The 27,050-nt window shown below is 41.5% G+C and overlaps 1 protein-coding gene across 6 annotated transcripts in view; it reads left to right on the forward strand.

Moving 5' to 3' along the window:
- LOC135116409 (mitochondrial inner membrane protease subunit 1-like) overlaps positions 1-27,050 on the forward strand; it is a 387,804-nt gene that overhangs the window by 5,214 nt on the left and 355,540 nt on the right. The window contains exons 1-2 of one of the 6 annotated variants that reach the window (XM_064033849.1): positions 5,055-5,159; positions 16,422-18,589. The exons of 3 other annotated variants lie outside the window; for them this stretch is intronic. In XM_064033849.1, coding sequence (XP_063889919.1) covers positions 18,533-18,589 — 57 coding nt within the window. In that variant the 5' untranslated portion in view covers positions 5,055-5,159; positions 16,422-18,532. Of the gene's footprint in view, positions 1-5,054; positions 5,160-16,421; positions 18,590-27,050 lie in introns of those variants that run through there. 2 more of the 6 variants (XM_064033850.1, XM_064033857.1) reach the window with 2 other exon arrangements.

Consider the following 27,050-nt stretch of genomic DNA (forward strand, 5'->3'; position numbering starts at 1 on the left):
CGAGGGCGGAGCTAGAAATGAACTTTTGATTGACACTGTTGAGAGAGAGAGAGAGAGAGAGAGAGAGAGAGAGAGAGAGAGAGAGAGAGAGAGAGGAAAGAGAGAGAGAGAGAGAGAGAGAGAGAGAGAGAGAGAGAGAGAGAGAGAGAGAGAGAGAGAGAGAGAGAGAGAGAGAGAGAGAGAGATCCGCTGCTGCAGGGCTGCCGCCTTCTTGTGGAGAGCATGTATGACGTGCAGGTGGCACCCCCAACAATGGGTGAGGCCGAGGGGTGCGGCACTGTGACATCAGTGCCTGAGGACGTGGCTGACGCTCTCGCGGAGCTGAAGAAGCTGTTGTATCCAGACACTGAATAGGACGCAGCTCGCGAAAAACAAGGGAGGCCGCAGGAAGCGTGGCAAAGGCAACAAGAGTGGCAAGAGTAACAAGAGTGATAAAGGTGATAAAGGCGGTAACAATGGAAAAGATGCCAACAATGACAACAACAATAAGAAACAACAACAACAACAACAACAACAACAACAACAACAACAACAACAACAACAACAATGACAACAACAACAACAACAACAACAACAATGACAACAACAACAACAACAACAACAATGACAACAACAACAAGAATGACAACAACAAAAACAAGACTGACAAGAACAACAAAAATGACAAAAACAAGAATGACAAGAACAACAAGAAAAACAAAAACAAAAAAAGTATAAAATACCCAAAACAGAAAACAAGAGTAAAATGAAAACCAAAGAAAATACAAAATACCAAAAAAGAAAACAAAAGAAAACAAAACAGAAGAAAACAAAAGAAAACCAAAGGAAGAAAAGTGTCAATAAGTAAAGAGAAGAAAGAATGCTAAACATGAAAAAAGACAAGAATAATAAAAAAATAAAATAAAATAAAATAAAATAAGATAAATAATCTAAAAGTAAAAATAAATAAGGAAAAAGTCAAACAAAAAGAGACAAGTACAAAGTAAAAACCAAAGAAAAAATAAAACAAATTTAAAAATAACAATATAAAAAATAAAGGAAAATAAAAAAAAAATCGAATAAAAAAAGAATAAAATAAAAAAAACTAAGAAAAATATAAATAAAAAAATAAAAAATATATTAAAAAATAAAAAGATAAAAAAAATAAAAACTTAAAAAGAAAAAAAAATACATGTCAACAGGTAAAGAAACAGAAAAAAAGCAAGAATCAGATAAAAAAGATACGAAACATGAAAAACAAAAAAAAAAGAAAGAAACAAAAATGTATGTCAATGAATAAAAAAAAAAGTAAAAATACAAATATCAAAAACAAAACAAAACGAAACAAAAAAAATAAATAAATAAAAACAAGAAGTGGCCCAAAATGAAGGAGTTGAAACTCTAAGTAGCAGGAGACCAAGTGAACACCGCGAAGCACCGGAACGTTTACAAACACGGGACTCGGAGGAGGATTAGTCAAGTTCAAAATGTACATAAGAGCACAAATAAAATAAAATAAAAAAGTTAGCGTTTTGCATACAGTTTGGTTGAGTGATAGAATGAGAAAGGAAGACTGATCAAGTTTCACTTTGGTGGATCACCTGTAATGAGTGTACGTATGTGTGTGTGTGTGTGTGTGTCAGTTGTCACCAAGCACATCACGGTGATGTTTGTGTTGTCAGCTCTGGTTTGCATTGCAGAACTGACAAGTCACTCCTTGGCGTTGTGTGTCAAAGATTGAGTGCACTCTTGTCAATTCATTGCGTAAACTAAAAGTCCCAGTCACACTTAAGTTTTCCCTGTAATGCTTGTCTTGTAAATCATTTCATTGTTGTCTTAGTGATTCTCAAGGTAAATACACTCAAAATGTCAAATATTTTTTTGATTATCCCTACGATGTTCGCATTTTTTTCTTTTTCTACACACTTGAGGTAGATCAAGGGCAAAACACACTTGAGATAGATCAAGGGAAAAACACACTTGAGGTTGATCAAGGGCAAAACACACTTGAGGTTGATCAGGGGCAAAACACACTTGATGAAGATCAAGGGCAAAACCTGACGGTGGAAAGAAATATCCACTAATTGTCTGCATAGACCTCCTCTTCACACAATCACACTTATCCTAGCCATCGTTTTCCTAAGTGTCGATTCTTGTTGTTACACCAAGAGTCTCACCGAGAGAGAATGTAAAGAAAGGTGTGAGTTTTGTGTTAAAGAGGGGAAACACATCAAGGTGACTATATCATCTACTGTTAATGACACACACACACACACACACACACACACACACACACACACACACACACACACACACACACACACACACCAGAGTTGGAAAAAACCCGGTTTATTTTTAAATCCACTTGGTTTTTGGGGGATTTTTGGGGTTTTGTTGTCTTTTGGGGGCTTATTTATTTGTTTGTTTATTCCTCATATTTATATGTAAATCAGCTTAGGAAAGCAATTAAAAAGTAACTTAAGTAATTTAAAGTGGAACAGAAAGTATGAACAGTTTCTTTTGATGAGGAAAGGCACCGGCCAAGAGGAAGAATATATATATATATATATATATATATATATATATATATATATATATATATATATATATATATATATATATATATATATATATATATATATATATATATATATATATATATATATATATATATATATATATATATATATATATATATATATATATATATATATATATATATATATATATATATATATAAAGAAAAAAAAAGGTCCCCGAACAGAGTCAAAAGCGGTAATCAAAAATTAAAGGATAAGTGTCTTGAAACCTCCCTCTTGAAAAAGTTCGTCATAGGATGGAGGAAATACAGAAGCAGGAAGGGAGTTCCAGAGTTTACCAGAGAAAGGGATGAATGATTGAGAATACTCTTGCATTAGAGAGACAGACAGAATAGGTATGAGTGAAAGAAGAAGGTGTTGTGCAGCGAGGCCGCTGGAAGAGGGGAGGCAAGCAGTTAGCAAGATCAGAGAAGCAGTTAGCATGAAATATAGCGGTAGAAGATAGGTAGAGATGCAACATTGCGGCGATGAGAGAGAGGCTGAAGACAGTCAGTTAGAGGAGAGGAGTCGATGAGACGAAAAGCTTTTGATTCCACTCTGTCTAGAAGAGCGGTATGAGTAGAAGCCCTCCCAGGCATGAGAAGCATACTCCATACATGGACAGATAAGGCCCCTGTACAGAATTAGCAGCTCTGGGGATGAGAAAAACTGATGGAGACGACTCAGAAAACCAAACTTCACAGAAGCTGTTTTAGCTAGAGAGATGAGATGTGAAGTTTCCAGTTCAGATTATAAGTAAAGGGCAGACCGAGGATGTTCAGTGTAGAAAAGGGAGACACTTGAGTGTCAATGAAGAAGAGGGGATAGTTGTATGGAAAGTTGTGTCGAGTTGATAGATGGAGGGAGGAATTGAGTTTTTGAGGCATTGAACATTACTAAGTTTAATCTGCCCCAATCAGAAACTTTAGAGAAATCAGAAGTCAGGCGGTGTCATCAGCGGTGTGTGTGTGTGTGTGTGTGTGTGTGTGTGTGTGTGTGTGTGTGTGTGTGCGCGCCACATACAATAAAACACCCATTCTAGAAGGTAATATCGAATACGATTTTATACATGCAAATGTTATTATTTCACTTATCAAGACGAATGCTTACTCCTGTCCAAGAATAAAGAAGAACAAAGGATAACTGACTGACTGACTTTACTGAGGCTTCCCAACAACAAGGTCATATCCAAGAATAATGAAAAGCAGAGTTGTCTTCCAGTGACTCTGCTATTCACAACTGCCGACTGATTGACTTTATTGAGGCTTCCCAACTTCTACTTTTTTTGTTTCTAGATTAGTCTTCGATGTTTTTCCTTGGTCTTTTTTTGTTTTTTTGTTCCTATTCTGACTTTCCCTTTTCTTAGTGTACTTTTCTATAAATCTTTTTCATAAGTATATGCAGCATTTCTTTCCATATAATTATTTTTTTGTGTTCAGATGTTTGTTCCTTTCATTCTTCATCTATTTTTCTTTTCCCTGCTCCCCTTCCTCCTCCTCATCCTTGTCTTCGGTTATCTATTTCTTCCATTTCTTTTTCTCTCTTGCAAGTCAACTGGGTTTTTTCCACCTCTTTCCTTTTTATTCAGTAGTAGTGAATGGATTGACAGTGAACGCGTTAAGATAACAGTGTGTGTGTGTGTGTGTGTGTGTGTGTGTGTGTGTGTAAAGACGGCTCCTACTTAATGAAGCAGTTTCCCTACCTGTATTTCTAACAAAAGTGCCAAAAGAAATGTTTCACGATCCACCGTATCGCGAAACATTTCTGCCCGCACCCCGACTACTTTCAAGAGGCTGTAGTTGAAATTACACGAGTTTTAAGAGTGTTTCTACGGTTCTAGTGATAGACTGGTGAGGTCTCTACAGCATCAACGGGAGAAGCAGTCTTGAAAACCCAGGTAATTATCTCTGTGGCCTTTGAAAATAGTCTGGTGAGAAAGCAAAGCTTTTCAGAATACAGGCACATAACGAGTACACCTTGCTTCATGAAAAACAAGTGCATTTATGATACCTGAGACTACCTTCCTACATTCCCCCAGTGACTGTAATGTATTTTTTTTTTTTTTTATCTCGCAGCATTAGCCTGTCTCTCATTGGTGAAAACACCCACACTACATGCATTACGTTATTTCATTAGTCTCAAGTCGCTATTTCAAATCTTATACATATAAGCCTCAATAAATACGAAAGTTGTTGTGTTGGCCTGCTTCACGTCTGCCAATCAGAGCGTTCTATTTTTCCGTTTTGTTTTGTACTCTTCGTAAAGCTCACGTACCCTTCATTTGTCCTTACTTCTTGCCTCACAGTGTATTGGTAAGTGTCTTCTACTGCTAATATAACCGTGATTCTATTATTTTGTATCATTACAAGTAGTATTGCGAGAGTGGCTCTGTTCTTAGTGACAATTACCTCACCACAGTCTCCACCAATCAGCACCAAGTATTCAAGTCACGTGATGCTCTCTCCTTGCCGCCTCCTCAGCCATTCGCCCTGCGCCCGCTGACGTGACAAGTCTCCGGTTGTGTTACGGCGGTGAAGCGGTGTTGCGTTTATCCTTGGCGAGCATGTTGTGGTGGACTGCGATGTGGAGGGAGAGGTGGATGTGAGTATGGCCTAGTGGTGGATAGGGAGGAGTGGATAGTGGAAGAGAGATGTGGAGAGTAGGATGGTGGAAGGGAGAGGTGGAGATGGCTATGGCGGACGTGACTGGGTTGAGGTGGTGGTTGTGGTGGTGTTTGGTATGGTTGGAATGGTTGTAGGGGGTGTTGGTAGTGATGGTGAACGTGACTGGCTTGTGGTAAAGGTGGTTGTGGTTGTTGGGGATGGTGGTGGTTGTGTAACAGTGGTGGGGGTAGCGGACGTAACGGTGTTGTGGTTGTTGAGAGGTTGGGGTGGTGATGTGGTGGTGGTGCTAGTTGGGAGTGGTGGTGTGGTGGTGGTGATGCTACGGTTGTCAGGGTTTATAGGAAGATGGTCGAGTGTGTGTGTGTGTGTGTGTGTGTGTGTGTGTGTACTCCTGTAATCAGCAAACTGTAGTCACTCGTTCGCTTGTTTCACCTGCCTGCTTCAGGCCTTCCTTCTCTCCCCTCTCCTCCCTCCCCGCTCCCTTCCTAGTCTGCCTGCCACCCTCTCCCCGCTCTTCCTCGCCTGCTCTCCCCTGCTTCTTGTGTCCCAGGTGAGTGTTACCTTATTTTGAGTCAGTATATAATGTTTTTTTTATTTGAGAATGAAGCTCCACACGTAATGAAAGGTAGTAATCTGTGGTTTTGAATACAATTATTGGACTATTTATGTAAACTTGCAATAGAACATTAATTGTATTAGGAAATGTGTGTATATTTAAACAATTTCATCTATACAATGACCTGTGTGTGTAAGTTGGGAAGCTGAGCAGATAAGTACGAGTACACCACCTATCTATCTGCCCGTCTTTCAGTCAGTCAGTCTGTTGATGGGGGACTGGTGGAGAGACAAATCTGTGTCTGTCTGTCCGTCTTTCAATTAATCACTCAGTCGGTCAGTCAGTCTGTTGATGGAGGACTGGTGGAGAGAGCAATCTGTGTCTATCTGTTTGTCCGTCTTTCAGTCACTCAGTCAGTGTCAGTCAGTCAGTCAGTCAGTCAGTCTGTCTGTTGATGGAGGACTGATGGCGAGACCAATGTGTGCCTGTCTGTCTACGTGATGCTTTCCTCCGCTGTTTCATTACGTAGACAAAATACAGGAACAGGAATATTGGTTTTATTTATTAATAGACTGGTGTGGTGGTAGTGGTGGTAGTGGTGGCGGCGGCGGCGGCGGCGGCATCAGTAGTATTCAGGCGTCACATCTGTTACGTAATAGGGAATGAAGGCAATACGTATGCGATGGCAGCTTTTTTTTTTTTTTATGTAGGAAGGATACTGGCCAAGGGCAACAAAAATCTAATAAAAAAAAAAAATGCCCGCTGAAATGCCAGTCTCTTAAAAGGGTCAAAGCAGTGGTCAAAAATTGGTGGATAAGCGTCTTGAAACCTCCCTCTTGAAGGAATTCAAGTCATAGGAAGGTGGAAATACAGAAGCAGGCAAGGAGTTCCAGAGTTTACCAGAGAAAGCGATGAATGATTGAGAATACTGGTTAACTCTTGCGTTAGAGAGGTGGACAGAATAGGAGTGAGAGAAAGAAGAAAGTCTTGTGCAGCGAGGCCGCGGGAGGAGGGGAGGCATGCAGTTAGCAAGATCAGAAGAGCAGTTGGCATGAAAATAGCGGTAGAAGACAGCTAGATATGCAAGATTGCGGCGGTGAGAGAGGGGCTGAAGACAGTCAGTTAGAGAAGAGGAGTTGATGAGACGAAAAGCTTTTGATTCCACCCTGTCTAGAACAGCAGTATGAGTGGAACCCCCCCAGACATGTGAAGCATACTCCATACATGGACGGATAAGGCCCTTGTACAGAGTTAGCAGCTGGGGGGGGTGAGAAAAACTGGCGGAGACGTCTCAGAACACCTAACTTCATAGAAGCTGTTTTAGCTAGAGATGAGATGTGAAGTTTCCAGTTCAGATTATAAGTAAAGGACAGACCGAGGATGTTCAGTGTAGAAGAGGGGGATAGTTGAGTGTCATTGAAGAAGAGGGGATAGTTGTCTGGAAGATTGTGTCGAGTTGAAAGATGGAGGAATTGAGTTTTTGAGGCATTGAACAATACCAAGTTTGCTCTGCCCCAATCAGAAATTTTAGAAAGATCAGAAGTCAGGCGTTCTGTGGCTTCCCTGCGTGATATGTTTACCTCCTGAAGGGTTGGACGTCTATGAAAAGACGTGGAAAAGTGCAGGGTGGTATCATCAGCATAGGAGTGGATAGGACAAGAAGTTTGGTTTAGAAGATCATTAATGAATAATAAGAAGAGAGTGGGTGACAGGACAGAACCCTGAGGAACACCACTGTTAATAGATTTAGGAGAAGAACAGTAACCGTCTACCACAGCAGCAATAGAACGGTCAGAAAGGAAACTTGAGATGAAGTTACAGAGAGAAGGATAGAAACCGTAGGAGGGTAGTTTGGAAATCAAAGCTTTGTCCCAGACTCTATCAAAGGCTTTTGATATGTCCAAGGCAACAGCAAAAGTTTCACCAAAGTCTCTAAAAGAGGATGACCAAGACTCAGTAAGGAAAGCCAGAAGATCACCAGTAGAGCGGCCTTGACGGAACCCTTACTGGCGATCAGATAGAAGGTTATGAAGTGATAGATGTTTAAGAATCTTCCTGTTGAGGATAGATTCAAAAACTTTAGATAAGCAGGAAATTAAAGCAATAGGACGGTAGTTTGAGGGATTAGAGCGGTTACCCTTTTTAGGAACAGGTTGAATGTAGGCAAACTTCCAGCAAGAAGGAAAGGTAGATGTTGACAGACAGAGCTGAAAGAGTTTGACTAGGCAAGGTGCAAGCACGGAGGCACAGTTCCGGAGAACAATAGGAGGGACCCCATCAGGTCCATAAGCCTTCCGAGGGTTTAGGCCAGCGAAGGCATGGAAAACATCATTACGAAGAATTTTAATACGTGGCATGAAGTAGTCAGAGGGTGGAGGAGAGGGAGGAAGAAGCCCAGAATCGTCCAAGGTAGAGTTTTTAGCAAAGGTTTGAGCAAAGAGTTCAGCTTTAGAAATAGATGTGATAGCAGTGGTGCCATCTGGTTGAAGTAGAGGAGGGAAAGAGGAAGAAGCAAAGTTATTGGAGATATTTTTGGCTAGATGCCAGAAATGACGAGGGGAGTTAGATCTTGAAAGGTTTTGACATTTTCTGTTAATGAAGGAGTTTTTGGCTAGTTGGAGAACAGACGTGGCATGGTTCCGGGCAGAAATAAAAAGTGCACGAGATTCTGGTGAAGGAAGGCTTAAGTACCTTTTGTGGGCCACATCTCTATCATGTATAGCACGAGAACAAGCTGTGTTAAACCAAGGTTTAGAAGGTTTAGGACGAGAAAAAGAGTGAGGAATGTACGCCTCCATGCCAGACACTATCACCTCTGTTATGCGCTCAGCACACAAAGACGGGTCTCTGACACGGAAGCAGTAGTCATTCCAAGGAAAATCAGCAAAATACCTCCTCAGGTCCCCCCAACTAGCAGAGGCAAAACGCCAGAGGCACCTTCGCTTAGGGGGATCCTGAGGAGGGATTGGAGTGATAGGACAAGATAAAGATATGAGATTGTGATCAGAGGAGCCCAACGGAGAAGAAAGGGTGACAGCATAAGCAGAAGGATTAGAGGTCAGGAAAAGGTCAAGAATGTTGGGCGTATCTCCAAGACGGTCAGGAATACGAGTAGGGTGTTGCACCAATTGCTCTAGGTCATGGAGGATAGCAAAGTTGTAGGCTAGTTCACCAGGATGGTCAGTGAAGGGAGAGGAAAGCCAAAGCTGGTGGGTGAACATTGAAGTCTCCAAGAATGGAGATCTCTGCAAAAGGGAAGAGGGTCAGAATGTGCTCCACTTTGGAAGTTAAGTAGTCAAAGAATTTCTTATAGTCAGAGGAGTTAGGAGAGAGGTATACAGCACAGATAAATTTAGTATGAGAATGACTCTGTAGTCGTAGCCAGATGGTGGAAAACTCGGAAGATTCAAGAGCGTGGGCACGAGAGCAGGTTAAGTCATTGCGCACATAAACGCAGCATCCAGCTTTGGATCGAAAATGAGGATAGAGAAAGTAGGAGGGAACAGAAAAGGGGCTACTGTCAGTTGCCTCAGACACCTGAGTTTCAGTGAGGAAAAGAAGATGAGGTTTAGAAGAGGAGAGGTGGTGTTCTACAGATTGAAAATTAGATCTTAGACCGCGAATGTTGCAGAAGTTAATGAAGAAAAAGTTGAGGGGGGTGTCAAGACACTTAGGGTCGTCGACGGAAAGGCAGTCCGACCTGGGGACATTTATGGTCCCCTCCCCAGATGGGGACTCCGAGGCTGGTGTAGGAGTCGCCATGATTTTAAAATTTTTTGAGTGAAGGGTGTGTGTGTTATTAGGTGCTTGTAGTTTTGTGTGGAGGAAGAGAGTTGTCTTTAGAGGGCAGGCTGTGACTGCCCCCTTGTGTTGTGAGACACAAAGGGAAACGTTCAGTGAGGTCACAGCTTGAAGGTAACAACTGGTGATGAAAGGTGGTGGTTGGTGGTGGTGGCAGGTGCTCTCTCTCTCTCTCTCTCTCTCTCTCTCTCTCTCTCTCTCTCTCTCTCTCTCTCTCTCTCTCTCTCTCTCTCTCTCTCTCTCTCTCTCTCTCTCTCTCTCTCTCGGGAATTAGCCAGCTATCCTCTCAGCCTCATCCCTCACTTACTGCTTCCCTCCCTCCCTCAACCATTCAGCCTGACTCACTCCATTGCTTCCTCAAGTCTCTCTCTCATCCCTCATTCATCCTTTTATCCTTATCCTTCCATCATCCACTCTTCCGCTCCTTCCTCACTCCTGTCCCTCTGATATTCACTCACCCGCAGCCTGTTCCCCTACTCGGCTGTTTGTCACGCCAGCAGCAGCAGCAACATTTGTGATTCAAAGGTAGCGTGATATGAGTAGGCTTGAAAGAAAGTTTGAATCAAGTCCATATATACAATTTACACCAACAAGAGTTCACTCGTTACGGGGTAGTGTAGTAACGTGGTGGTGATTGGTCTCTGATTACTGGAGAGATTAACAATACGTCACTGTTTTGTGTCAGTGAAACAGCGACATTACTTCACTTAATTTTATAATTTGTTCAGAGTCTGTGCACACACTAACGCTGTGGCCCTCCGTCGGCCGGCAGGGCTCGGAGGACGCGGCCACTTTCAGCGAGCGTCACTCCTTCTCTACTCTCTCTGCCTCTGTAGGTGCTGCCGGCTAACATACAGAGGACGTACAGTAGACATAACATCAACATTTGCATCAGAACCACGTGGTCAGGATGGCGCCTGCTGTTGTGTTAGTTGGCGATATTTGTTCAGACGAACAGGGAAGTGTCCTGTACTAAATAAACAAAGGACAACTTCCGTGATGTTTAACAGTCTGTTCCTACCTGTCCTTACCTACCTATGGGTACAAGCCCTCTCTCATCTACTTTCACCGCCATTCCTCCCTCATCCCTTCCCATACAGTTCTCTCCCCCTTCCCCTTCCCCCTCCTCACTCTCTCTCTCTCTCTCTCTCTCTCTCTCTCTCTCTCTCTCTCTCTCTCTCTCTCTCTCTCTCTCTCTCTCTCTCTCTCTCTCTCTCTCTCTCTCTCTCTCTGCAGACGAGTGGAGTTGTGTTGTTCAATCAGTTTTTCTAATGTGTGTGAAGTGGTTGGCGTGGGTGGCAGGGACGTGGAGGGCGTCACGCTGGTAGTGTAGAAAAGAAAGCAAGAGAAAAGTGATGCGGTGCTGGTGTTTAATACCTGAGTGAAGTACTGGCGTCGTAAAGAGCATTTCTGGCCATTGTGGTTTCTGAGAGTTTAAACAGTGTGCTTTTGTAATGGCTCGTTTATCATATATTATATTTTCTCGTGGAAGAAAATTGTGTTTATATATATATATATATATATATATATATATATATATATATATATATATATATATATATATATATATATATATATATATATATATATATATATACATAAAATATATAAAAAATTCTTTCAGTACAAAAGAAAAAATGCTTGAGAAAAGAAAAAACGAATCACGAATGTATATATATATATATATATATATATATATATACTCGTATATATATATATATATATATATATATATATATATATATATATATATATATATATATATATATATATATATATATATATATATATATATATATATATATATATATATATATATATATATATATATATATAATAATTAAGTAAACAATTTTCCTCCACGTCAAGTCGACATCAAAACTTGCTCCATTCACTCCGTTCATTGCCAAACTGAGACCATGTACCCGACACATTAACAAAAACAAAAAAAAAAGGAAAATAAATTATATATTTCGCTGCTGAGAGAGAGAGAGAGAGAGAGAGAGAGAGAGAGAGAGAGAGAGAGAGAGAGAGAGAGAGAATGGTGGCCAGTCTAAGGCGAAAGAGAAACCAAGGTAAACAAAACAAAGGAAAGTGAGAGAGAAAACAAAAGAAAAATACAGATGAAAAGAAAATCTGCTGTAAAAAAGCACCGCAGAAACAAAAATGAATGAGAAAGTGTAATGAAACGATGTGATAATTGTGTGTTTTGTGAGCCAGCAATTGATTATGCTGCACCCCCCCCTCCTCTACCACTACCACTACTACCACTACTACTACTACCACTGCAAGTGTTGGAGCAAGAGGTGACAGAAACGAAGAAGCGCAAACACCTGGAGATATCTGAGCCTGTTTAGGAAGTTACAAATAGAATATGAAGCAAAACTCAGACTCGCTGAGAGAACTTTGAGAGGACTGTGAAGAGCAACTCAAGAACAACAGGCCCGAAGTGGAGGACCTGTACGAGGCCAAGGTGAGAGAGAGTGAGAGGGGAGTGGATAGGTGACGGATTTGAACGGAAGAAAGATAAGGGTGGAGAGAATTGAAGGTTGTAATTTCTAGGGACACTGGGAGAGAGAGAGAGAGAGAGAGAGAGAGAGAGAGAGAGAGAGAGAGAGAGAGAGAGAGAGTAGGTGACGGATTTGGTCGTTAGAAAGACTAGGGTGGAGAGAATAAAAAAAAAAATGAGAGTAAAGTCAGTAAATATTTAACACGTTAGTCGCCACGCGTACCATCGCCGTTACATTTCAGACTATTCAAGGTTGCCGTGTGTACCACTGGCTGAACATTCATCACTTTTCTTCCCATTTTTTTCTAACAATAAATTCCACTAAATAATGGGCAAAAATGAAACGCAGATCTTTTAAACAAATGTTGATTATTAATTATCATTATTTTTAATGTGAGGCAAAAATAATGATGGTAAAATAATGAAAGAGTATCTTTTGTGAAGTGACATTGTAACTGGTCAAAATACAAAGGTGGAACTCTAAATTGTAATAATAAAACTTGTCTCAGTCACGGCTCAACATATAGATGTAGTATCCTTAACAACTGTCATCTATATATTCTTTTATTATAAAGAAAATCTGTGATTGCAAAACAACATAACATTTTTACCTACTCTTATTGAAATCGATACTACTCATATCTTGTACAAAGGAGAAACTTTTCCTGTAACAAATGAAAGCCTGTGTCCTGTTTGCTGCTGCACAAAGAAAAGGCTTTATCCTTGAACATTCATATAAACAGCTTCTTCATTCCTTGTGTAATGAAAACAGTGACTCAAGAAATGATTGTAGCAATTTTTTTTTTTTTTTTTTTATGTAGGAGGGACACTGGCCAAGGGCAACAAAAATGTAAAAAAAAATGCCCAATAAAATGTTAGTCTCATAAAAGGGTCAAAGCAGTAGTCAAAAATTGATGAATAAATGTCTTGAAAACCTCCCTCTTGAAGGAATTCAAGTCATAGGAAGGTGGAAAATACAGAAGCAGGCAGGGAGTTCCAGAGTTTACCAGAGAAAGGGATGAATGAATGAGAATACTGGTTAACTCTTGCGTTAGAGAGGTGGACAGAATAGGGATGAGAGAAAGAAGAAAGTCTTGTGCAGCGAGGCCGTGGGAGGAGGGGAGGCATGTAGTTAGCAAGATCAGAAGAGCAGTTAGCATGAAAATAGTGGTAGAAGACAGTTAGAGATGCAACATCGCGGCGGTGAGAGAGAGGGTGAAGGCAGTCAGTTAGAGGAGAGGAGTTGATGAAACGAAAAGCTTTTGATTCCACCCTGTCAAGAAGAGCAGTATGAGTGGAACCCCCCCAGATATGTGAAGCATACTCCATACATGGACAGATAAGGCCCATGTACAGAGTTAGCATCTGGGGGGGGGGGGTGAGAAAAAACTGGCGGAGACGTCTCAGAACGCCTAACTTCATAGATGTTTTAGATAGAGATAAGATGTGAAGTTTCCAGTTTCAGATTATAAGTAAAGGACAGACCAAGGATGTTCAGTGTAGAAGAGGAGGACAGTTGAGTGTCATTGAAGAAGAGGGGATAGTTGTCTGGAAGGTTGTGTCAAGTTTGATAGATGTAGGAATTGAGTTTTTGAGGCATTGAACAGTACCAAGTTTGCTCTGCCCCAATCAGAAATTTTAGAAAAATCATAAGTCAAGTGTTCTGTGGCTTCCCTGCGTGAAATGTTTACCTCCTGAAGGGTTTGGACGTCTATGAAAAGACGTCGAAAAGTGCAGGGTGGTATCATCAGCGTAGGAGTGGATAGGACAAGAAATTTGGTTTAGAAGATCATTAATGAATAATAAGAAGAGAGTGAGTAACAGGACAGAACCCTGAGGAACACCACTGTTAATAGATTTAGGAGAAGAACAGTGACCGTCTACCACGGCAGCAACAGAACGGTCAGAAAGGAAACTTGAGATAAAGTTACAGAGAAGGATAGAAGCCGTTAGGGAGAGTAGTTTGGAAATCAAAGCTTTGTGCCAGGACTCTATCAAAAGCTTTTGATATGTCCAAGGCAACAGCAAAAGTTTCACCAAAATCTCTAAAAGAGGATGGCCAAGACTCCGTAAAGAAAGCCAGATCACCAGTAAACCGGCCTTGACGGAACCCATACTGGCGATCAGATAGAAGGTTGTGAAGTGATAGATTTTAAGAATCTTCCTGTTGAGGATAGATTGGAAAACTTTAGATAGGCAGGAAATTAAAGCAATAGGACGGTAGTTTCAGGGATTTGAACGGTCACCCTTTTTAGGAACAGGCTGAATGTAGGCAAACTTCCAGCAAGAAGGAAAGGTAGATGTTGACAGACAGAGCTGAAAGAGTTTGACTAGGCAAGGTGCAAGCACGGAGGCACAGTTTCGGAGAATAGGAGGGACCCCATCAGGTCCATAAGCCTTTCGAGGGTTTAGGCCAGCAAGGGCATGGAAAAAAAATCATTACGAAGAATTTTAACAGGTGGCATGAAGTAGTCAGAGGCTATAGGAGAGGGAGGAACAAGCTCAGAATCGTCCAAGGTAGAGTTTTTGGCAAGGGTTTGAGCGAAGAGTTCAGCTTTAGAAGTAGATGTGATAGCAGTGGTGCTATCTGGTTGAAATAAAGGAGGGAAAGAAGAAGAAGCAAAGTTATTGGAGATATTTTTGGCTAGATGCCAGAAGTCACGAGGGGAGTTAGATCTTGAAAGGTTTTGACACTTTCTGTTAATGAAGGAGTTTTTTGGCTAGTTGGAGAACAGACTTGGCATGGTTCCGGGCAGAAATATAAAGTGCATGAGATTCTGGTGATGGAAGGATTAAGTACCTTTTGTGGGCCACCTCTCTATCATGTATAGCACGAGAACAAGCTGTGTTAAACCAAGGTTTAGAAGGTTTAGGACGAGAAAAAGAATGAGGAATGTAGGCCTCCATGCCAGACACTAGTGAAGGTCACTATTGATGAATAGAGTGCTTTCTTTCAAAACATTGGAGGTATACATATATCTTGCCATCACACTGATTACATACACTCTTCACTCTCCTACCTTCTCAAGCTGCGCTTGCCCGCCCTTCATTCACACTAAAGATTTAACAGCGCCCTCTGCATCTTTTTCTTACTCTTCTAGAATGACCCTGCAGTCCAACAAGAAAATGGTGTTCTCTTACCTCTCAGAGAGACAGAGAGAGAGAGAGAGAGAGAGAGAGAGAGAGAGAGAGAGAGAGAGAGAGAGAGAGAGAGAGAGAGAGAGAGAGAGAGAGAGAGAGAGAGAGAGAGAGAGAGAGAGAGAGAGACTGACTGCCATTGTTTATTGTGTGTGCTGGAGATCCTATGGTGGGAGAAATAACTGGAGATGCAAGGAATTCCTTCATTAATTCTGTGTTCTTTGCATGATACTTAGTAAAGAGAAGGAAGGAATTGACTGTTACTGTTCCCAAAAGAGGTGCAAATGTTACCTGGTCATGTAACTTGCCAGTTTTACACAGTGGCCAATAGTAGGCTGACGTCATTCCTTAAAATTAGCCAAGTTCACTACATGCCCTCACAACACTCACAAAAATAATCACTGCAAACAATCATAAATAAAAAAAAAAATTTATCTGATTTAAATAAGTCACTTTATATATATATATACGAGTATATATATATATATATATATATATATATATATATATATATATATATATATATATATATATATATATATATATATATATATATATATATATATATATATATATATATATATATATATATATAAGGAAAAAAAATTACAACCCTGTTAGAATGTTGAGAGAGAGAGAGAGAGAGAGAGAGAGAGAGAGAGAGAGAGAGAGAGAGAGAGAGAGAGACAGAATATTTTGGGTTTGTCTGTCGCTTTTTTTTTCTTCAGAAAAATTTGTTTGATCTACTACTACTACTAACATATCTACTACCACCACCACCACCATCACCACCACTACCACTACTACCAATACCACCATCACCACCACCACCACCACCACCACCATCACCACCACCACCACTACTACTACTACTACTACTACTACTACTACTACTACTACTACTACTACTTCTACTACTTCCACCACCACCAACACCGCCACTGCTACTACTGCTACTACTACTACTACTAACACCACCACCACCACCACCACCACCACTACTACTACTACTACTACTACTACTACTACTACTACTACTACTACTACTACTACTACTACTACTACTACTTCTACTACTTCCACCACCACCACCACCACCACCAACACCGCCACTGCTACTACTGCTACTACTACTACTACTAACACCACCACCACCACCACCACCACCACTACTACTACCACCACCACCAGTACTACTACTACTACTACTACTACTACTACTACTACTATTGCAGGTGACCCATGAACTACCCCTAAGAATTGTGATGAAGAACCAGAAGTGGGCTGTAGGTGACGAGATAACTACCCCAGGTCATCCCGGAAGTGGCGAGGTGACCCCATACAACTCCAAAAGGTCGTGGAGGACGCCAGGCATAGCCACGTGGTCGCCTACACTCAGCCATCCACCTCACCTGCCCCAGACTGCCACCCGGACATCATCCAATCACAAGAACCCAGATAAGCCCTTCCGGGTTCCTTGGTTGTGGTTAGCTAGCCAGTTTATTTAGGAGTCGCTTGCTGTAGATAGGAACCCTCATAAGTCTGTTGCATTTTTTTTTTTTTTGGGGTGTAACGCTGTGCTCTACGTGAGTGATAGTGTTTATCTTTATTACTTGCTTTTTTTTTTCCTGAAGACCAGTTCTGTGGTTATCTTGGAGGTTAACGGAGAAGAATACTTCACACCTGTGTTTGTAGTTTTTTTTTTTTTTTATTGGTCACTTTTTTGTTGTGATTGTTATTTATTTATTTATTTTTATTGAAATATGTGAGTGTGAATGCAGTACAATATATACAGATGTGCATTCCAGAGTGAAAGGAAGGCGTGCACAGAGTAAAGTGCACAGGATGCAATGCCTTTTTTTTTTTTTTATCACCAGATCTTGATTGATTTAAGGAAATGAAAACTTTGGTGTGAGTACCTTACAAAGACACTTGACAATACTGATGTCACCTCACCTCGTGCTTTCACCTTAACACCTACAAACATTGGCTAGACACAAGGTCATATAAATAATTTATTCCCATTCATTCTCATCTTTACAAATTACAGTCTTTACACATCAAATCACCTTTATTCATACACTTTAGGGGGGTTGAAGGATCGCTAATCCCATGTTAAATTCCCTATATTCAATTCGTATTTCCTCCCTCATTTATTGACCAATTCATTTAAAAAGTATTTTGATCAGGAGAACAATAGAAGAACAATGTCTATCGTTTTTTTTTTTTTTTGTACGATAAGATTTTTTTTTTTCGATGAAAAGTGAAAATAAAAACTGTCTTTCAAATATTTACTTTCAAATATTTGTCAGAAATCAAAATCAACTCCAAGCCAAAATTAAGATAGCAGACTTTGTTCGCCTCTTATAGTTCAATAAGCCGCAATAGCCCATATATGTGTAACAGCAATAACAACGGAGATAATTTTTATATGCCAAAATCCGCCATTTTAAGATATGTCAAAGTTTAAGGTGTGACTATAATTCACCTATTGCAGCTAAGGACTTGAAATTCACATGATATATACATCACAATATGTTGAAAAAGCAGACATAGATTAATTTAGTTACTCCGATTGGTTTTGTACATAGACCTAAAGGGATTCATGATTTCACCCTTAATTACCGGGGGGGGAGTGGGGAAGGCGGGTGAAAACAATTTTTGTTATATTTCGACTTATTTTTAAATAAAAACCAGTGTTTAACTGTTTAAAAATAAATAAAATATTAATGCAAAAGATATCTAATGCGGACACATTAACTATTTGCTAGATTTACGGAAAAATAATTATTTAATTTTTCGTATAAAAATTTGAAAAAATAGTTAGACGTAAAATTTCGTGCTCTCTAATGTTGTACGCAGCAAAAGAACCGTAGATATTCATAGGAGACTGAAGAAGAACGGGTATGTCAGAAAAAAAAAAAAAACTCATACATGTCTCGCGGCGGGCGAAACCGTGGAATTTCTTAACAGAAGACCTCGTTACATAAGGGGATTTTTTTTTAATCAAAATGTTAGTTACATATATCAAAAGTGGAAAAAAAAAAATGTAGAAAATCATAAAAGAAAAAACTTGAATTTTTTCATGTCCGGATCGTTCAACCCCCCTTGATGCAAAAAATGTTTGCTCGCCTGGCGTTGTTAACACACACGACACACTCTTCTTCCCTTGAGAAAAGATAGTAGCCTCACGAGTGTCTTACTGTTTCATTGCAGAGCCTCTCCTCTTGATGACGACGTGTACACTGTCAGCTACACTTTGCAGCGTCTCAGACTTAAATTTTTCCCAATATCTTTGTATCTCAATTTCAGATAAATTGTTCTCTTTCCAAGGGTTGAGGAGAACATGGTCGTGCTTCAAGTGAAGCCAATACAGCCACTCCCTGACAAGTCTTCCACACTGGTGAGTGTTGTTCAAGCATGTCTTAGTATTGCTAATTCCTTATTTCCCAGAATATGTACCACTATGTTATGGAAATGCCTTACCAACACAAATAACGTCAAGCAAAAATAAACTCTAAACTAACTAAGTGATGAAAAACGTAGCATCATCCGCTGCACAAAACAATATAGCAGTGAAGTGACACTGCTAGGACTTGAAGCAACACCCGCCTGCCTCACTGACACCTGCCGTGGTGCCAGGGGACGCCCAGGCCTGTGCTGCCTCCACGCTGAGAGAGGGAGAAAGAGAAGAGCATCAGAGAGGAATGACCGTGGCAGAAAGGATGGTGTGTTAGGTGACTGGTTCAGACAGTGACAGTGGACAGAAGAAATGCTGGAGAAAGATTAGACCACAGGTGGTTCATGTTGTAGTTGTTCAAGGTTTGGCAGAAAACTTTTTTTCTAGACAGACAGTGGCAGCAGACACAAAAGAGAGGATGGTGTGGTGGACAAGAGGATGCAGGGAGACGGCAGACAGAATGGAAGCTACAGATGAAAGAAGAGCAGGTTAAGCCATGACAGCAGACAGACACACAGACAGACAGATTGGATCAGAAAGTATTATTATTTAGTGAGGTAATGGGGACCTGTACAACCCTTCACAGTGCTGACTACTTGATAGCAGAGGTGGTTCATGTTGGTTCAGTATTTCAGGATTTGGTTTGAGGCTGTTACGTGAAAAGAACAGTCTGAGGAACGACAAGTTGTATTGTCACTTGTAAACAAAGTGGCACAGTGTTATTATAACATTTAGAGCCAAAGCTGTACCAGCTGCCTCAGTGTGCCATGTCCATTATATACTGACAGTCACCTTTGTCATAGGAGAGGGAGGAACAAACCTTGAATCGTCCAAGGTAGAGTTTTTAGCAAAGGTTTGAGCGAAGAGTTCAGCTTTAGAGATAGATGTGATAGCAGTGGTGCCATCTGGTTGAAATAAAGGAGGGAAAGAAGATGAAGCAAAGTTACAATAGATGTTTTTGGGTAAGTGCCAGAAATCACGAGGGGAGTTAGATCTTGAAAGGTTTTGACACTTTCTGTAATGAAGGAGTTTTTGGATAGTTGGAGTTGGCATGGTTCCGGGCAGAAATGTAAAGTGCATGAGATTCTGGTGATGGAAGGCTTAAGCACCTTTGGTGGGCCACCTCTCTATCATGTATAGCACAAGAACAAGCTGTGTTAAACCAAGTTTTGGAAGGTTTAGGTCAAGAAAAATAGTGAGGAATGTACGCCTCCATGCCAGACTATCACCTCTTATGCACCTCTTATGCACTCGGCACACAGAGACGGTCTCTGTCACGGAAGCAGTAGTCATTCCAAGGAAAATCAGCAAAATACCTCCTCAAGTTCCCTCAACTAGCAGAGGCAAAACGCCAGAGGCACCTTCGCTTAGGGGATCCTGAGGAGGGATTGGAGCGATAGGACAAGATACAGATACTAGACATGGTCGGAGAGCCCAACAGAGAAGAGAGGGTAACAGCATAAGCAGAAGGATTAGAGGTCAGGAAAAGGTCAACAATGTTGGGCCTATCTCCAAGACGGTCAGGAATACGAGTAGGGTGTTGCACCAATTGCTCTAGGTCGTGGAGAATGGCAAAGTTGAAGGCTAGTTCACCAGGATGGTCAGTGAAGGGAGAGGAAAGCCAAAGCTGGTGGTGAACATTGAAGTCTCCAAGAATGGAGATCCCTGCAAAAGGGAAGAGAGTCAGAATGTGAACCACTTTGGAAGTTAAGTAGTCAAAGAATTTCTCATAGTCAGAGGAGTTAGGAGAGAGGTATACAGCAGATAAATTTAGTATGAGAGTGACTCTGTTGTCGTAGCCAGATGGTGAAAAACTCGGAAGATTCAAGAGCGTGGGCACGAAAGCAGGTTAAGTCATTGCGCACATAAACACAACATCCAGCTTTGGATCGAAAATGAGGATAGAGAAAGTAGGATGGAACAGAAAAGGGGCTACTGTCAGTTGCCTCTGACACCTGAGTTTCAGTGAGGAAAGGATGATGAAGCTTAATAGAGGAGAGGCAGTGTTCTCCAGATTGAACGCGAATGTTGCAGAAGTTTATGAAGAAAAACTGAGAGGGATGTCAAAACATTTAGGGTCGTTACCAGAAGAGCAGTCTGACCCGGGGACATTTGTGGTCCGCTCACCAGATGGGGACTCCGAGGCTGGTGTAGGAGTATGTGTGTAAGTAGGTGCTTGTAGTTTTGTGTGCAGGAAGAGAGATATCTCCATGATTATAAGGTTTGGTATGAGTGAAAACATCCTTTGGTTTCCACAGATATGTACACACTAGTAACAGTTTCCATCTGTAGCACCAGAAACTGTCTTCCTCACACGAATTGTTTCATTGCCGGGACTTGAAGGCTGATGAAGCAGAGCGGCGGAGGTCACGCCCCTAAAAAAGAAAGAAAGAAAATGAAAAAAAGAGATGAAAGGGAGAATGAGAAAAAAATGGCGAAACAAGAGGAAAATGGGAAAAAATAAAGGAAAAAATTACGAATAAAGACAAAAGGAAAAATGAGGAGAGAGGGAAAAAAGGGGAAAAATGGAGTAAAGAGGGGAGCACTTAGGGAAAACAAATCAAACAATAGGGCATTAGATTGTGATTAGGTGCAGCAGGGATGGATGACGATTAGAGAGAGAGAGAGAGAGAGAGAGAGAGAGAGAGGAAAACATATTATTACACACACACACACACTTTTCACAGGTAAATAAAAAAATAACCCTCTCTTTTACCTTATCTGTCACAATAACCCTTTTCTACCTCCTATCCCTTCCCTTCCATATGAAACCGAACCATTAAGAAATATCACTTGCTTCTCTTCTGTAACTTATAATGAAACACTCGAATTAATTCATAAGGAACTTAATTAGTGAAGAGATAAGATTAAAATGCATTATAGGAAAAAAAAGTGAAATATGAATGAGTGAGGAAAGATGAGAGAGAGAGAGAGAGAGAGAGAGAGAGAGAGAGAGAGAGAGAGAGAGAGAGAGGCTTAAAAGGTAATGGATTCTACAAGTGAAGAATGTAAGGTATTGGATCCGAAAGCATAAGGGATTGGACGCCCTGAGTGAAGCGGTTACAGGTGTCTATTGTTCCCGTGGTTTATATATTGAAACAGCTTGTTCGCCACCTTTCAATTTCATATACAGGGTGTAACGCGAGTTTCTGCAAATGCTGAAAGATGTGAAAGAACGTGTAATTCTAAGCAGAAAATGTTCTATACACATATGCATTTTAAGGCTTTGTTTACCCGCCAGAGGAGTTGAAAATGTACGGGACTCGCGGGCGTGCTCTGTGAAATGACGGATACGTGGTTGTGTTGTTGCAGCCTCGGAGGTGCCACTTGGTCAAATTACAAGTGGTTTAATATTATTTTTTGCAGGCTATGGAATGTTGCAGCATCTTATAACAAGACAAATGGTATTAAAAAACATGTAATTTACCAATAATCATTACATGACAACATTATTGCGGTGATTAAAAATACTCCTGTAAAATGCTACGTGGCATCATCAAAACTAGGGAGCAAGGGGGAGGGAGTCCGAGCGACCTTGAAAACAGCTGAGCGATGATGCCACGTAGCATTTTACAGGAGTACTTTTAATCACTGCAATAATGTTGTCATGTAATGCTTATCGGTAAATTACATGTTTTTAATATCATTTGTCTTATTACAAGATGCTGTAATATTCCACAGCCCGCAAAAAATAAGATTAAACCATTCGTAATTTGAGCAAGTGGCACCTCCGAGGCAATGCAACCGTCTGTACTTCACCTCAGCTACACGCAGAACACAGCAGTGTGTCCCATGCATTTACAGTTCTTCTGACGCACGCCGGCCACCACCAGGATCGGCGGGTCGGACGTGATGCGGAAGAAGGCGTGGGAACCGTAGTATTCATCCACCGTCCACCGCTCCCCGTCGCTGATAGAGCTGCTCCTCGTGTCACAGCTGAGGAAGAGAGAGGTGAGGGTTAAAAGGTCACTCCTACAGGAACACGAAGGAAGAACGAACACCAATCAATAGACATGGGCACTCGGAGGGATACAAAGGAAAAACAAGAAGTAAAAGATACGGACAAGGGGTTGAAATCGCTCACACATGAAGAACAAACAGTAATAGATAAGAGCACGGGGTTTAGATCACTCACAAATAAATACAAATGAAGAACAAACAGTATATCTAACTTGTATTTTGGTTCTTCCGAGGCTGTTTGTGATAAAGTACACTAGGCAATCTTGTAAAGTGGATGTGGGCTGTAAAATGCGAGGATGCAGGCCCGGTGAGAGGGAGGGAGGGGGCGAGGAAGGGAGGGAGAAAGGAGGGAAGGAAGGAACTTAGGAGAAAAGAAAGGAATAAATAAAAGCAAAGCCTTCCCCCCCAAAAAAAAATAATAAATAGATGAGTAAAATAAAAGCAAAACGGAGAATAAAAGAAGAAAGGAAGGTATGAACAAGAGCGGAAAGGAATAAACGGAAAAGAAAAGGGGAGAAATCAAATGAAAAAGGAAGGGAGGAGGGATAAAAAAAAGAAAACGAAATAACGGAAAGGTAGAAAACGAAGAAAGGAAATCAAATAAATACAAAAAGGAAGGAAGAAAGAAAGAGGAAGGAAAACGATACCATAAGTAATGAGAGAGTAAAACGAAAAGAGAGAGAGAGAGAGAGAGAGAGAGAGAGAGAGAGAGAGAGAGAGAGAGAGAGAGAGAGAGAGAGAGAGAGAGAGAGTCTAGAGAGAGAGAGAGAGAGAGAGAGAGAGACTAGATAAACAAGGTTCGAGAGTGGCGAGGATGGGAGAGGCTGGAGGGTGGTGAAGGAAGGGGACAGGGGAATGGATGAGCAGGGCAGGGCAGGTAAAGGAGGAGGGGCAGTGAAGGGAAGGAGGAATAATGATGGAAGAAAGGTAATTGAGGGAAGAGGGACGGTGGAGGAGCAGTGAAGGAAGGAGAACCAGGGGAAGTAGAGGCAGTGAAGGAAGGAGAGGGGCCGTGGAGGAAGAATAGGGACGTTGTTGTAACCCAACAAACAAGAAATGAAACATGTAACAAGAGACACGAATGAAACAAAAATGAAGAAATGAAAAGGGAAACGAGAAGTAGAAAGAATAAATGAGGGAAGAAGATGATAAACACGACAGAAGGTATCAAGAAGGTATCACCACCCTGGCAGGTAAGAGACGAGACGTGACGTCACCACCGAAGAGAACAACAAGATGCGGTGAGTCATCACAAGACTAACAGGGCCGGAGATTAGCACAAGATTACAAGAAGAGGTACCCAGGTGGCCATCACTGAATTAGTATACGAGAGAAGCAGAGGTCACCAGGAGTAGGTGACGTGGACAACACGGACAGCCGGCACGCCATAGGAACCGCCGTCCCTTTGTTCCTGATTAGAAGAAGTGATTACCAAAGCTACTCGAGAATGAACCTTATTGAAAGTTAAGGGAAAATAAACTGAATGATCGAAGTATGGGAAGATAACCTCGAAAATGATCCTTGTTGAAAGTCAAGGAAAATGAACCGTATGATCAAAGCATGAGAAAATAAATATAGTTACTGGAAAATCAACCTTATTGAAAGTTACAGAAAAATTAACTGAATGATCGAAGTACCGGAAAATCAATGTTATAGCAACGGAAGCCTTGTTGGGGCAAAAGGTCGCTCTAACAGCACGTGTATATTATGAGGTGTAGGAAACGAGAATAGACAGAAGCAGACAGAGAGACAAGCTAGACAGAGCTGTCAGACTAGAGAGGGTCAGGATGGGCAAGCCGCCTGTCACAGTACCAGTAAGTAGAGCCACGACTGGAGCGTGGGTGTATGAGTGACTGTGAATGTGTGACTGGAATGTGACTGGCAGGATTGTGACTATCTATCTATCTACCTGTCTATAACTGCAATGTGAAATACCGAAGCGTGAATGACATGAGTTTAAATGTACGACTGAATTTTGCATGACTAGAACGTGGAGAACATGAGCATGAATGACTGAAGAATGGATTTCCAACTGCAACAAGCCAAGCCAAGCCAAGCCAAGCAGGCCAAGCCAAGCCAAGCCGTGGAAGGAGAAACACTCTAAACTAACCACACACTTTTGATGAGTTATGGAACTTGAACTGGTGGTGGTGATGTGTGTGTGTGTGTGTGTGTGTGTTAGTTGTGTTGTTGTGTCGGTAGCTACCAGGGTCAGTCATCACGGTGCTGATAACGGTACAAGACAAATATTCCTTTGACTTTAGAACGTAGACATTGCCGGGAACGAGGCGCCGACCAGTGTGATGAGGCCATTCCCCGACACACTGACTGAGCCACGGATTCAGAAATACTCACCTCTCTCACCATGACTACGTATTTTCAAAGGCTACAAAGATGTGTGTGTGTGTGTGTGTGTGTGTGTGTGTGTGTGTGTAAATCTAGAATCATAAAATAAAGTACACATTATGAACCAAATATGTATATATTTCCACATCAAAATAAACCTAAGGAAGAAAAAAGAAAATTGAAACATTTTTCATGATCATTCACACACACACACACACACACACACACACACACACAAAAAAAAAAAAAAAACACTAACACTCCATCTCCCCACACAAAAGCACACACCTACCCAACAACCAGCAAAAAATTCGTTATGTCCTAAACTAAAACTAAAACTATGATTTCAAGCGCGAGATCGAGCCGCAGAGAGAGAGAGAGAGAGAGAAAGTCTGACACGCCTCCGCACAGGGGATGCTCCGAGGATCAGTAATTCCCATGTAGCATGAAGTAGTCAGAGGGTGGAGGAGAGGGAGGAACAAGCCCAGAATCGTCCAAGGCAGAGTTTTTAGCAAAGGTTTGAGCGAAGAGTTAGAAACAGCTTTAGAAATAGATGTGATAGCAGTGGTGCCATCTGGCTGAAATAAAGGAGGGAAAGATGAAGAAGCAAAGTCATTGGATATATTTTTTTGGCTAGATGCCAGAAATCACGAGGGGAGTTAGATCTTGAAAGGTTTTGACATTTTCTGTTAATGAATGAGTTTTTGGCAAGTTGGAGAACAGACTTGGCATGGTTCCGGGCAAAAATATAAAGTGCATGAGATTCTGGTGATGGAAGGCTTAAGTACCTTTTGTGGGCCACCTCTCTATCATGTATAGCACGAGAACAAGCTGTGTTAAACCAAGGTTTAGAAGGTTTAGGACGAGAAAAAGAGTGAGGAATGTATGCCTCCATGCCAGACACTATCACCTCTGTTATGCGCTCAGCACACAAAGACGGGTCTCTGACACGGAAGCAGTAGTCATTCCAAGGAAAATCAGCAAAATACCTCCTCAGGTCCCCCCAACTAGCAGAGGCAAAACGCCAGAGGCACCTTCGCTTAGGAGGATCCTGAGGAGGGATTGGAGTGATAGGACAAGATAAAGATATGAGATTGTGATCGGAGGAGCCCAACGGAGAAGAAAGGGTGACAGCATAAGCAGAAGGATTAGAGGTCAGGAAAAGGTCAAGAATGTTGGGCGTATCTCCAAGACGGTCAGGAATACGAGTAGGGTGTTGCACCAATTGCTCTAGGTCATGGAGGATAGCAAAGTTGTAGGCTAGTTCACCAGGATGGTCAGTGAAGGGAGAGGAAAGCCAAAGCTGGTGGTGAACATTGAAGTCTCCAAGAATGGAGATCTCTGCAAAAGGGAAGAGGGTCAGAATGTGCTCCACTTTGGAAGTTAAGTAGTCAAAGAATTTCTTATAGTCAGAGGAGTTAGGAGAGAGGTATACAGCACAGATAAATTTAGTATGAGAGTGACTCTGTAGTCGTAGCCAGATGGTGGAAAACTCGGAAGATTCAAGAGAGTTGGCACGAGAGCAGGTTAAGTCATTGCGCACATAAACGCAGCATCCAGCTTTGGATCGAAAATGAGGATAGAGAAAGTAGGAGGGAACAGAAAAGGGGCTACTGTCAGTTGCCTCAGACACCTGAGTTTCAGTGAGGAAAAGAAGATGAGGTTTAGAAGAGGAGAGGTGGTGTTCTACAGATTGAAAATTAGATCTTAAACCGCGAATGTTGCAGAAGTTAATGAAGAAAAAGTTGAGGGGGGTGTCAAGACACTTAGGGTCGTCGACAGAAAGGCAGTCCGACCTGGGGACATTTATGGTCCCCTCCCCAGATGGGGACTCCGAGGCTGGTGCAGGAGTCGCCATGATGATTTTAACATTTTGAGTGAAGGGTGTGTGTGTTATTAGGTGCATGTAGTTTTGTGTGAAGGAAGAGAGTTGTCTTTAGAGGGCAGGCTGTGACTGCCCCCTTGTGTTGTGAGACACAAAGGGAAACGTTCAGTGAGGTCACAGCTGGGTTTAATGATAAGTTCACAGCACCCCCTGAACAGTGCTTTAGACCTCACTGGGAGTAATTATCGTTTCGGCAGGTGTCTACTGCCTCCT

Source organism: Scylla paramamosain, chromosome 31, assembly GCF_035594125.1.
Source record: "Scylla paramamosain isolate STU-SP2022 chromosome 31, ASM3559412v1, whole genome shotgun sequence".
In the NCBI taxonomy this organism is placed as follows: domain Eukaryota; kingdom Metazoa; phylum Arthropoda; class Malacostraca; order Decapoda; family Portunidae; genus Scylla; species Scylla paramamosain.